The sequence below is a fragment of the Crinia signifera genome, chromosome 5 (genome assembly GCF_055691185.1).
Source record: "Crinia signifera chromosome 5, ASM5569118v1, whole genome shotgun sequence".
NCBI classification, from domain to species: domain Eukaryota; kingdom Metazoa; phylum Chordata; class Amphibia; order Anura; family Myobatrachidae; genus Crinia; species Crinia signifera.
The window spans coordinates 284,807,107-284,821,012 of record NC_139221.1 but is presented as its reverse complement, the minus strand read 5'-3'; the positions used below and the strand labels follow the sequence as shown (position 1 = coordinate 284,821,012).

General features: G+C 43.3%; 1 protein-coding gene across 1 annotated transcript; it reads right to left on the bottom strand.

Annotated features, from left to right (window-relative positions):
• Positions 1-7,648: 7,648 nt before the first annotated feature.
• On the bottom strand, positions 7,649-13,444 carry LOC146005810 (uncharacterized). Its single transcript, XM_083145235.1, has 3 exons — positions 12,840-13,444; positions 11,843-11,987; positions 7,649-7,845 (listed from the first exon to the last, which is right to left on the bottom strand). Exons 1-3 carry the CDS (start codon positions 13,254-13,256, stop codon positions 7,649-7,651), a joined length of 759 nt encoding a protein of 252 aa, XP_083001361.1. The 5' UTR covers positions 13,257-13,444.
• Positions 13,445-13,906: the final 462 nt, after the last annotated feature.

Below are 13,906 nucleotides of genomic sequence, written 5' to 3'. Positions count from 1 at the left end.
CTCTCTCTCTCTCTCTCTCTCTCTCTCTATATATATATATGCAGTTACCCATTGACCAAGTTTATACTGCCTTTACTCTGTGTTTTGACAGTGTAATATTCTCACATGCAGTTTGCGGCCAGTAATGACAAGTGCAAGGGGGCCCCCCTGTCTAAAGTGCCCCGGGGCCCCCCGAAGGCTTAATCTGGCACTGGTTGGAGCCCCTACAAATGTTGCCCTAGGGACCACATACCTTTATATTACTGCTCAGAGTGATTTTTGCGTTTACCTTGCACATTTGCTTTTTCGAACAAGAAATGCAAATAACTTCTTACAGAACCATAGATATTTGTTCTTAAAATCAAAAATAACAGAATTCTAAACTTTATTAAATTTAATCTAATGGAACATTCATAAAAATAGAAATCACAACGTGGATAGAGATTTTGGGGTAAATGTACTAAGGTGGGAGTTCTATTGAAGATGGGATATTGGCCCTTTATCAGATCTGATCTTAGTACAACTTTGTTCTCAAAATGGGCAACACCATGTGCACTGCAGGTGGGGTAGATGTAACATGTGCAGAGAGAGTTACTCTGTGAGGTGGTTTGTGTCTGTGAAACTCTGCAAAAACAGTACTGGATTACACAATAATTTCCAACACAACTTACATGACAAGATGTTTTTACTGTAAATAAACCCCGTATTAATTTGTATCTCCTGCTAAAGACACACAAAAATCTATTGAATTTTCCTAAAATTGGTAACATCTGACTCAGTTTTATAGGCACACACCGACCGTGTATCATCACTTCCTGTTCTTAGAGAAAATATATTTCTTAGTCATTTCACCGGACACCGTTTCGTTTTATACCTCATAAGATCATACAGTGTTATTATTTGGAGAGAAATGGCAGAAATGCATTTTTAAAGGCTACGGTTCAAATATGTGGCAGCGTAACCACTAATGTGTATCTTCAGCAGCTGTCAAGACTGTAATTTTACAAGGTAAAACTAGAATATACAATTTAAAAACAGCAGTATAAAGCAAATAAGCCACAAGGTATGCTAACCGACTTCTTTTTGTTACACCATTGGGTGGTCCACGGGACTGTATAAATAAATTGTAGAATTTAGCCATAACACACCTGAAGCCTTTAAATGCGCATAAGGAAATGGATGGAAATCTTGAAGAATGGTATGTTTTATAAAGTAATGCTTGTACAAACATTTTGTTTCCTTGGCATTTCCCACGACTTGCAATTGATTTGAAGACTCGTCGAGTTTACCTAAATAATGTGCTCTTGCCCTGATCTGCTGTTTGTGTTCTGGGAAGTTGAAGCTAAAATACAAGTTAATCAGATATAAAAAGGCATAGTACTATCTTCAAAGTGAAATAGAACTGATTCACTGATTGAATTTAAGATCTCTGACATATTACCTGTAGATAAGCATGGTCTCCAGCAAAATGGAAGCACCTGCTTCTCATAAAGCAAGTTCTGGGTGTTCTATGGCTTTATGTCTTGGTACCAGTGTTGCACTGGGGCATGAAGGCTCCCTCCTTTGGGGGAATGTGATGGTATGGGTCCATGCTTGAGAGATGTCACCAGCCAACCATTATAGAAGATATAGCTGCAGACCACATACTACAGTGCATACTAAACATAAATATATGTCAATCACTAGTTCATCCTTTATAAAAAAAAATGTGAAAAACTGCTTAAAACCCTTTCATTTTTTTTTAAGTAACCAGATTGCACTTTCTATACTTATAATTCCGAGTATACAGAAAAAGAAATAGTAAAAAAAAAAAAAAAAACACAGTGAGCCCTGTGATAATAAAGGCAGCTTCAGCTGGCAAATTGAAATGATATTGCTCTCTGCAAATCCTGGCTAATGCACAGCTTTCTCAGTTCCTAGGCAGAGAAAGCAGTGTGGGGACCGGGCTAGTGTGATCAACTGTGTCTGATGGATACACAGGTTAAGCACAGTGCAAAATTTTTTTTTAGACCTACCCAAGGACTGTTGATCTGGCTCCAGCGAGGTCTGCGAGTCATTGGGGTTCCCTGCTGCTTCTGTGACCCATGGTGCAGTAAAGTAATGCTGAAAATCTACTGCTCACTTTGCAGCAACGGTGGTCACAGAAGCAGGAAGTCCTGAAGACCGGAAACCCTCCAGGATCTCTGACCACTGATCGCAGCTGCAGGTGAGTATGAGCCGCACATGGAGGTCATTGTGATGGATAGCGGTGCTAGCAGCAGTGGTAACAATGACAATATTGGGTGGTGGAGCATGTGCAACTCATAGTTGAGGTATTTTTTCATGGAAAGCACATACTGTATGATTGTGGACTAATATCGCAGGGAAAGGTCTTTCTCTCCGTGCAATGTAATCATTCACCACATTGCGAGTTGGGCCAATATTATGACAACACATCTGCATCTGAGGATGCGGATGGTGATATATCGGCCCCAATATTAGAAAAAATATATATATATATATAAAGAAAAAATATAGGTACAGTACTGTAGTAATTCCCTCTCAAAGTTTGTACTTGCAGTGCTCCCTAGTAGTATATTAGCTATGTCAATTTCTTTTTTCACCCTTGACTTTACTTACTTACCTTATGGACAAGTAGATTTTGGCTGGAGAACTGTGTCACTGCATTCTGGCAGGGGCAGAAGTCTATTGCAGTGGGGAGATGCTTCATTCACCTACCGCCTTTCTGCTTCCACTCATGGCCTGGAGCAAAAAGGAGATGAGATATGTGGGTAGGAGGAGCAGAAAAGGGGCAAGTGGAGAGGTGTCAGGTACAACAAGAAAAGGTGTCGCCCGCTGTTGGAACTTGTGGGTAGTGAGCACAGGTTCAGAAATATAATTTGGGTTCCCCTCTTCCACCGCAAACCAAGTTTAAAATATGCAAAATGACAGTGGTTGACAGAGAGAGGCAGAGTGTGACAGGGGGAGGCAAAGTTTTACAGAGAAAATCAGTGTGTGTGATAGGAAGAAAGAACAGCAGTGGGCTCCTTAGTCCTCAGGGGACCTGGTGCACTATGTTACCATATGCCTGTCAAGAAAAGAAGACAAAAATTGGGTGGTCTTTGTGTAGTCTCTTGCCGTGGACCTCTATGTCAGAACCCCTGGCCTATACATACTAAAGGATTCTTAAAAAAATACAGTATTCTATCGAAACCTGATAGTGGCCATTGTAATAAACACAGTCATATTTATTTATTTAATTTATTTACAGTTTTTGGTACTTGTTTCCTAGCACGGCCACAATCGCGGGCATCGTGTGTCATTTTTAGTGGTATACGACGCGACCGACGCAATGCCCCCGATTTTCCCATTGAAATGCATTGAAAATAGTCAAAATCGCGTCGGTCGCGTCGTATGCGGCTAAAAAAGCCTTAAATGGTCCAGACGCGATGCCCACGATTTCCCCATAGGAAACAATGTTAAATGGCTCAATGTACCCGCGATGCCCCCGATTTCTCATAGGGAACAATGTTAAATACCTCAATTTCACCAAATCATCATAGGGAACAATGGTAAATGGGCCAGAAAGCCCCAAAAACACCCCAGAACAGTGAAATGTCCCCCCAAAAGTATTTTACGCCACGCGAACTCGAAGCGTGGCGAGCGCAGCGAGCCCGCGAGGGGCGGCGGTACGCGTCCTCCGACCTTTTCATACCCCCACTATCCACGTCGGCGTGGAGTTGAGAATAGAATAGTGTGGCGAGCGTAGCGAGCCACCGAGCCCGAAGCGTGGCGAGCGCAGCGAGCCCCGTGAGGGGACGCGGATACCTTCACTGGTAAACACGTCCCTTTGCGGGCATCACAGGTATCCGCGTCCCCTCGCGGGGCTCGCTTCGCTCGCCACGCTTCGGGCACGGTGGCTCGCTGCGCTCGCCACACTATTCTATTCTCAACTCCACGCCGACATGGATAGTGGGGGTATGAAAAGGTCGGAGGACGCGTACCGCCGCCCCTCGCGGGCTAGCTGCGCTCGCCACGCTTCGGATTCGCGTTGATCGTGGGGTGGCGTAAAATACTTTTGGGGGGACATTTCACTGTTCAGGGGTGTTTTGGGGGTTTATGGCCCATTTAACATTGTTCCCTATGATGATTTGGGTAAATTGACCCATTTAACATTGTTTCCTATGGGAAATCGGGGGCATCGCGGCTAAATTGAGGCATTTAACATTGTTCCCTATGGGGAAATCGCGGGCATCGCGTCGCGACCATCGCACACGATTTTTTTAGTGCTTGCGATGGCCGCGATGCCCCCGATTTTTCCTCACGATGCCCACGATCATGATCGTTGTGGCCGTGCTAGGAAACAAGTACCCAGTTTTTTATATAGCGCAGCATATTCCGTTGCGCTTTACAATTGGAATCAACAGTGATTAAACAAACTGGGTAGATACAAACAGACACAGAGATAGGAGGGCCCTGCTCGCAAGCTTAGAATCTATAGACATATGTACACTAAGGGCCTTATTCAGATCTGAGCTCAGTACAAATTTGTTTGTAACATGGGCAAAACCATGTGCACTGCAGGTGGGGCAGGTGGTTGCATACCAACTTAGATGTGATATCATTGATTGCACAACAAAGCCAGATACAGATAGATTAACAGAGAAAACGCAAATTTAGACTCCAATAACTTTGATAGTTGATTCATCATCAAGTATGACCAATACTCTCAGAGGGCCCACACTCGGGTAATTAATCATCCAGAAGCCAACCAGCAGTACAGGGGTTAAGGAGAGAACTATTTTGAACATAAGCATAAAAATGAGGATGATACATCAATGCCATCATTACTGGTAGTTTATCTCATGTCTTTAAATGCAGGGACATTAAGCTGTGGGATAACATATGAGGCTGGATGAGAGTTTTTTTTATCTGGGCTGTGACTTATAGCTATCCATCTTGTTAATATTAGTCTCTCTAGAACAAACTGTAGAATGTGCTTTGATCATCTGCAGAAGATATATGAAGCAGTTAGCTTAAGACTTTTGGTAGAAAAGAGGAACCTCTAAAAATTCAGCTGAAACCAATTTTAAACTATGCGTTCCCGAGAAAACCTGTTCTGAACAACTGACACTGCATGCATTGCACAATTTATATCTTTCATTGCCAACAATAAATATTGCATTTATAAATGTCATTTCTTGGTTTTACTATTAATTCTAACACGCGTAATATATTTTGTGAACAAAAACTGTAGAACAATATTCAGCATTGGTTAGTAATACATTTGTTGTAGTTTAGGTATCATGGCTACTTGATTTATCACTAAGTAATAATTATGTGCTGTTGAATTATATACGCTGTAGTATGATTTTACAACTTGCTTGGCTACTGGTCAAGTCACCAGTAGCCAGCAAGTAAAGTAGTGTAGTTACCAGTAACCAGTAGCTCCTAACTGATGACAGTTAGGAGCTGGTTGGTTGGGACTTTATCTCTCTGTAAGGGGGGTATTCAATCCTTGCCGCCATTTCCACTGGCAGTAATAGTGGCTGTAGCCCATTCAATACTGCTGTCAGTGGCTTAGCCACATATGTGGCAGACCCTGCAGCGGCTTGGGGGAGCGGCGCCAGCAGGGTCTGTGGTGGGCGCCGCTGGCTGAACTGACAGGCGACGCAGGCAGCAGTGAGTGCTGAGCTGGTCCCGCCCTGTACATATCTAATGAGCGGGGACCCAGTGCAGTGCATATTGAATGATCAGGTCCAAGCCCCGTGCATATGTAATGAGTGGGTCTCACTCTTTACATATGCACAGGGCAGGGACCCGCTCTTTAAATATGCACTGTGCTGGGTCCCGGCTCATTAGATATGCATGGAGTAGAACCAGCTCAGCGCTCACTGCTGCCTGGGTCGCCTGTCAGTTTAGCAGCGGCACCCGTAGTCCATCACCTCACCCCTTCTTGGGAGGGGGGGGGCAGAATTTATTTGGCAGGGGGGTGAAAAATCTCTAGCTACGCCACTGCTGCCGTTTCCTACAGCATTGCAGGAAGTTTCCGACAAAACAGATTAGACTTTAAAACACTCGACAGTCGGAACAGCCTGGCATGCCAACTGTTGGGATGTTCCGACAGTCGGAACCTGGATTGGATACCCCTCTAAGCAATGTTCCCTCTAATTTTACGAAGGCTGTGTGCGGCAAAAGATATTGGCTGTGCAACTTTCGAAGGAAATGTACATTTTTGTGCGTCACATAACATATACAGGCCTAGGTTTCGAGTTCTGTTGAGTTAATAAAGCAATTTGAATGTTTACAGACTTCACACACCACACATATATGCTATAGCAGTGATTTTCAACCTTATTAAACTCGTGGCACACTAAACAAGATTTTAACCTTTGTGCGCTCAGTTGTAATTTCTGTGCGTGGGCTTGGTGAGTTGTGTGCGCGCGCACACGCGCACAGCTTAGAGGGAACACTGCCTCTAAGGCTTATTACATAGACCTCATTACATAGTACCAGTCAATCCGGTTCTAACTACCATGTTAAAGGCTGTGTTTGAAAAATGACAGTTACTGACTGTAGGAGCTGGTGGGAAGGTTGGTACTTTAGCTCTCACCCAGATTATGCATACAATGGGTCCAAACCTACTAGTTTTACAATTTTTATAAATGAATATAGACTTGTATAAAAGAGGAGACCTCCACTTTGGTAATAGCTTAATGCAAATACACTCAGATGAGGAAAACTCTGGGATATGCTTGGCAAAAGTTTGGAATATCTGTTAAAAAAAACTGGAAAGGGTATGTTTCTTGTAATAAGGATGTTAATAAAGGGGTATGTCTATAGCTTAATAATCTTTATAAGCTTCCCAGCCATGCATCTTTGTGGATAAGAAACAGTCAGACAAATCTTTGGAATATATTGGTCATCAATAAGTTCTAACTGCAGATGGATGCATGTGGCAATGTGCAAGTAAGAGCAATGTGCAATGTGCAAGCAAGATTCCCAATTTTGTTGGAGAAACATGGCGTGACATCTTCTACTATTTTGACAGTCCTGACCCCCAATCCCTAAGTACAATATTGCCATAAATAGTCAATGGGTTTGCTATCAATCGCAAAAATCGGACGTTTCTCCACCATCGATTTTGGACATTCAAAATGTATTTTTTTACCAGCTCAGACAGCACTCCATTAGCCCCTTCCCCATTCTTCTTAGTAAGTAAGTAAGTAAGTTTAATTTATATAGCACCACTCCCTTCCATAATTATCATCCACGGTCATTTGTCCCACAGTAGGGATGCCCATAAACAGTTCAAACTATCCCTGGATTCTCATTGATGGTTTCCTGCAATTGATGTACAATACCGATGGCACCATCAATGGTAAACCTTCCAATGGAAATCAATATAGAGCATAGTTTAAATGTACCACTGCATTCAGCCTGCCTCTCGCCAACTTTTCTCTCTTTCCCAGAATAGTATTAATCCACCACAGCCATAAACCCCCAATGAATCTGTCCCCACTTTCCCTTATTGATTATCTCCACACACCCTCAGTAATATTAAAATATAGGCATTTTACTTTAACTAATGACAGTGTAGTGTTTTGTTTTGTGATTGGCTGAATATTTACCCTGGTAATTGTCCCTTGTGATTTTATTGGTTCCAGGTGAATGGCTAATCTGCATTTCCCTAAACATTGTTGTAGCCCAAACTGGTATCTCCGTCAAAGTACTCTGGGTATATCTCTTGTGAATTGATAGGCGGCATTCTCGTAAAAAAATGATCCAGGCCTCCTCTATCGGCAGACAACAGGCGCACAGAAATCTCCGTGACGCCACTGGTGTGACTAAAGAATACAACCATCTCCTTTGATAAGAGATATTTAGCTAGGATAAAAGCCAAGTTTTCAACTAAAATCAAAACTATGCCATAAAAATCTAAGGTACACTTAAAACAATTGCAGAAAAATGAAATATAAATAACTGTTTATATTTAAATGAATTTGCCTCTGAGCTATCAGCCAAAACCTGCGGCCCGGCCTCTAAAAATATTCAATAAATACAAATATGTATGGATGCAAATTGTTGACAGGAGGGAAAGCTATAAAAAATTCTGAACACATGTAAGGACATATTTCTGCTAGCGGTACACATTAAAAAGAAAGAGCTGCATTCATAATGTGCTGCTATTTTAAAGATGGGGAGGTTCTGGAATTTAATATCCTGTTATTGTGAGAAATCTATACAGCGTCTGTGCCCAGAGCAGAGAAGCAAAACTACAAAGTACAAAGTAGAAAGTCAGAGTGGAGCAGTTTGTTACTGAAATTGAACAGATCTGCTGTGTTCTGCCAGAGGAGCTCTGAAAAATTTTCCAGGATCCCTAAATCTCCACACTCCATTCAGACTGCACTTTTCTTCCAGGTTTGTTTTCTTTGATCTCCGTACAGTGAGAACATAAAGGTAATGACTAATCCATATATTAAGTCTTTCAAAGCATCTGTCCCTGGTGTTCACGATAGGTTCCCAAAAGTGGCCAACCTGGATATAATTTTATACAACTAGTTTTTCAACACGTCCTGATCTAATTCTGTACCCTCAGGCACCCATTTTTTCAGAGAACGCATTTGAAATATTCCGCTTTGATATGCGTTTCCAAATAATATTCTGGGGAAAAAAGGAGAAAAATAATCCTTTGGGGACCAAATTGTGATATATACAGTGATTCATGGTACTGGACAAGAATACATTTTTAGAAATAAAAACATAAAATTCCTCCAGATTTTTTTTTTCAGTGCTTTCTACAATAGATTTATTGGCAATCTAATGTGGATCCTGCAATCATTTTCAGACCAGTGAGGTCTGTGTTTGTTTTTTCTTACTGAATGCCCTCAGTTTGTTTTCACACAAAGTTTTCCTTTGGATGTGTGTTGCACGTAATTTAATTTTCAAATTTATCTTTTAACTAGAAATTTACAGGTCAGTTCTCCAAAAATACAAATCCACCCTAGATTTGTGGATCCAAAACCTGTTCTGGAAATCCCAAGGAGATCCAATCTGAACGGAGTCCCAGTATGAATCTTCACGCTGATCAGAATTCTGGTTTTAAATTTGAATTTTGGGATTTGGATTGCAACAGATACATGATTTTAGCTAATCTGGGTAAATCCAAAATCCAGATCTGAACCCTGAAACAATTAATGTAGGGTACACACCAGGACGACCACCGTCGTTCACGACCGATAGACGACCATGGAACGATTTCCCTTGGACTTCCCGGGAGCTCCCAGGCAGTCCCCAGCAAACGATTAGCAAAAATTGTGGTTTTTTGGCGGAACGATCTAGATCCGATCCCGATGCGCCCGCGATGGTCGTTAAGACGGTCGGATCGCTGGTTTTTGTTTTTTTGCAAGAACACCTGCGACCGTCGTCCGATTGGCCTTTGAAATTTAAATGAAGGGGCTGGACTAGCAGAGGGGATAGGAATAGCAGCAGCCATTTTAAACCAGTGTATTTCTGCTTTGTTACTAGTGAGGCTTGGTTTATACCTGCTGAACGCTGGACATAGCTATTTACACATTACTTTGTTTTGCCTGCCATTACAAAGTGTCTTTTAACCCTGCACTATGGAGAATGCAGTGATGGGTAGTCACCAGCAACAGTACCTGCTCTATTATGCAGTGTTGAAGCTCAGACGTCAGAGAGCCCAGCGCAGGAGAGAAAGATCATGCTGGACAAAGCAGTGGCTACTTCAGCGTCAGACTCGTTCGCACATGCCACTGCTCAGGGACATCAGGGAGAATAACCCAGACGATTTTCGTAACTTCTTGAGGATGGATGATGCCACATTCCAGGAATTGCTGCGTCTGGTGACTCCCCACATCGAGAAGCAGGATACCAAGTATCGCATGGCTATCCCTGCTGAGGAACGGCTGGTGGTGACCCTGAGGTTTCTGGCGACAGGACGGTCTCTTGCTGACCTAAAGTTTGGATCCCTCATCTCCCCGCAAGCTTTGGGCCTCATCATCCCGGAGACCTGCAAAGCCATTGTGAAGGTGCTGCAGTACCAGTATTGCAAGGTAAGGATGAAATATACACTGTACACTTTATTGTGCAAACAAAATATTTTTATTTATAATTTAGGCCTAGGACAGAAACAGGTTTTTTAGGCCTTTCATGGTTAAAACATGTAAAATAGTAAATAGATTGTGTCAACACAAATATATTATAATACCATATATAAAAGATATTGTACAAAAACACACACTATATATAAAGATTTAAGTATGTATGACCCAGTTTAAACTTTCCCAATAAGTACGGGCTACTGTGTGGCAGAGGATGTCTGCCGCAGATAAGTAAAGGCTGCGGCCCACATGGCGCATGGCGCAGATGCAATGGTCCCGGCCCCATTGATGTGCGCCATACGCCATGTGAGCAGTGGCCATCACATACCTGCAGCTGAGACCATGTCTGCCGCACAGTACCCCATACTATTGGCAAAGAAAAAAGGGCAATAAATGGAGTTTGCTATCCAGATTGAGGAGAATCCTGTTCTCCCTCTGGTAATGCAGGTACAGGTAGCAGCATATAAATAAACAAAAAAAACACACTCTGGTAACTTCTGGAACATGCCCTTACAACAGTAGGGATAAGGTACTGTGCGGCAGAGGATGTCTGCTGCAGATATGTAAAGGCTGCGGCCCACATGGCGCATGGCGCAGATGCAATGGTCCCGGCCCCATTGATGTGCGCCATACGCCATGTGAGCAGTGGCCATCACATACCTGCAGCTGAGACCATGTCTGCCGCACAGTACCCCATACTATTGGCAAAGAAAAAAGGGCAATAAATGGAGTTTGCTATCCAGATTGAGGAGAATCCTGTTCTCCCTCTGGTAATGCAGGTACAGGTAGCAGCATATAAATAAACAAAAAAAACACACTCTGGTAACTTCTGGAACATGCCCTTACAACAGTAGGGATAAGGTACTGTGCGGCAGAGGATGTCTGCTGCAGATATGTAAAGGCTGCGGCCCACATGGCGCATGGCGCAGATGCAATGGTCCCGGCCCCATTGATGTGCGCCATACGCCATGTGAGCAGTGGCCATCACATACCTGCAGCTGAGACCATGTCTGCCGCACAGTACCCCATACTATTGGCAAAGAAAAAAGGGCAATAAATGGAGTTTGCTATCCAGATTGAGGAGAATCCTGTTCTCCCTCTGGTAATGCAGGTACAGGTAGCAGCATATAAATAAACAAAAATACACACTGTGGCCCTTGTGTGGCAGAGGATGTCTGCTGCAGATATGTAAAGGCTGCGGCCCACATGGCGCATGGCGCAGATGCAATGGTCCCGGCCCCATTGATGTGCGCCATACGCCATGTGAGCAGTGGCCATCACATACCTGCAGCTGAGACCATGTCGATGGTAAATGATAAAGTAGCCTATTTTTTAAGACAGATCCTCAAAAACAGGACACTCTGGATCTTCTATCAGTAAAGAACTGTAGAATTGACGGTACTGGGGGGGTTGAGAAGGCTGTGTAGGTGTTGACTGGGTATGTGTTGGAATTGTGCTCGACTGGCCTGCTACGGTGGCAGGCGGAGTAGGCACTGGTGATTCTAATGACAGTGGTGTGTCTGGTGCACTACCAATGCCAACTATTTTAGTGCCACTGTTGAGATACCCTAAACTGCCATTATACACCAACTCCATGCATAACTTTTCAAAAGTAAGTTGCTGGTCAGGAGCCATGTTGCGAACACACTCTGCCACATAAGTGAAGTAGTTGTCATGTTTGTCGGGGTTTCTTTGCAGGACTTGATGTGCCCGCATCATAAATTCTTCATGTGCCGCTGCTTCTCCTTTTTTTCCTTTGCCACGCATTTTTTTGGCACGGGGGAGTGGTGGAGTGGGTTCCAGGGTGGGTGGCGGAGTGCGTGCCGGAGTAGGAACTTCGTTCGATGTGCATGCATTCTCAGATAGGACAGATAGGTCTGGGGTTGCAGGTGGGTAGTCACCAAGCTGTAAAAAAATTGAACATGTTTACTAATCAATTCTATTTACTTCTAATTTCAGTTCCCTACCAGCGTGAATGAATGGAAAGTCATCGCAGAGGAGTTTGAACAGCGATGGAACTTCCCAAATTGCAGTGGAGCCATTGATGGCAAACATGTCCGCATAGCCCAGCCTATCAATAGTGGTTCCTACTATTTTAATTACAAGGGCTATTTTAGCATTGTACTAATGGCTGTTGTTAATGCGAACTATGAGTTTATCTTCCTGGATGTAGGAAGGAATGGCCGTGCATCGGATGGTGGCACTTTCAAGGACACAAAGTTCTACGAAAGGCTCATAGCGAACACCCTTCACTTGCCGTCTGTCCAGGAAACTAAACAGGGGCTTAACTTTGTTTTTGTGGCTGACGAGGCTTTTGGCCTGCACGAGCATGTCATGAAGCCATATGCGCAAAGGGGGTTGAACCATGACAAAAGGATCTTTAACTACAGGCTATCCAGGGCACGGCGTGTTGTGGAAAATGCTTTTGGCATCCTGGCAAGCCGGTTTCGCATTTTCCACACTGCCATTAACCTGAGGGTGGACAAAATTGACTGGGTTGTCACGGCGTGCTGTGTCCTGCACAATTTGCTCCGCAGAAAAGCCACACAGCAAAGGGCTACAGGCACAGCACTCCAAGAAGACCAAGAACTGCCAGAGGAGGTAGTGCAGATATCCTCCTTGCAAACCCCAACACAACACTACACAGGGAGTGCACGAGCCAAACAGGTGAGGGAAGAGTACATGGCCTACTTTAATGGGGAGGGCGCTGTGGATTGGCAGGAGGAATCAATTAGATAGCCAAAAAAATAGACTCACCGATGCAGACTGCGAATTCTCCTCCTCCTCCTGCGCCGTGACTTCTTGGTTTTCATGTTCTACCATAAGGACTACTCCTGTCCTCATCGACTCCTGGCTGAGGGTGAATGTCAACCGGTCATAGTACCAGAGCGATGTTTGATACATCTCGTCGACTCCAGCACCAGACTTCTTTGCAGCCTCCATCTTCTTGTGTTCCTTTAAGAACACCGTGCGCATATTCTGGATGCGTTTCCTCACCCATTCAACATTGGCCTCTAGGTGAAATGGAAGACTGTAGCGTGCCAACTCCTCCAAGGCTTGGTTTCTTTTCATTTTGTTTGAATACTCCTTGGATTTAGTTCGCCACAGGCATTCGTGTGCACGATATTTTTCAATAAACCCTTCAAGAAACTCTTGTTCCTTTGCGTTGGACATTGGGACTGTAAAAAGATAAAACCATTTTAGTTGTTATAGTTATACCCATGTTTTGTTTCATATTTAAATTTTTATAGTTATAGTTACCAGTTTACCTAGTTCTTATGTTTTAAGTATTTAAAATGTTAATAAACTTTTATGAAAACCACTATACATTTTATTGTGCAGATTGCTATTCACACACACAGGTGAATGGGGCCTAGCAGAGAGGAGTGCATGGAATACTGCAATGGTGGACAATGGTTTATGTATATATATCTATATATACACAAACACACACACACACAGGTGAATGGGGCCTAGCAGAGAGGAGTGCATGGAATACTGCAATGGTGGACAATGGTTTATGTATATATATCTATATATACACAAACACACGCACACAGGTGAATGGGGCCTAGCAGAGAGGAGTGCATGGAATACTGCAATGGTGGACAATGGTTTATGTATATATATCTATATATACACAAACACACGCACACAGGTGAATGGGGCCTAGCAGAGAGGAGTGCATGGAATACTGCAATGGTGGACAATGGTTTATGTATATATATCTATATATACACAAACACACGCACACAGGTGAATGGGGCCTAGCAGAGAGGAGTGCATGGAATACTGCAATGGTGGACAATGGTTTATGTATATAT

What these genes read in the sequence shown, in the direction of transcription:
- LOC146005810 (XM_083145235.1), bottom strand. Translation starts at nt 13,256, where the DNA reads ATGTCCAACGCAAAGGAACAAGAGTTTCTTGAAGGGTTTATTGAAAAA. An exon ending in AGAATTCGCAGTCTGCATCG is followed by an intron (nt 11,988 to 12,839) that starts GTGAGTCTATTT and finishes ATTTTTTTACAG; the next exon opens with CTTGGTGACTACCCACCTGC. An exon ending in CCGTGCCAAAAAAATGCGTG is followed by an intron (nt 7,846 to 11,842) that starts GCAAAGGAAAAA and finishes CTTTTATCCTAG; the next exon opens with CTAAATATCTCTTATCAAAG.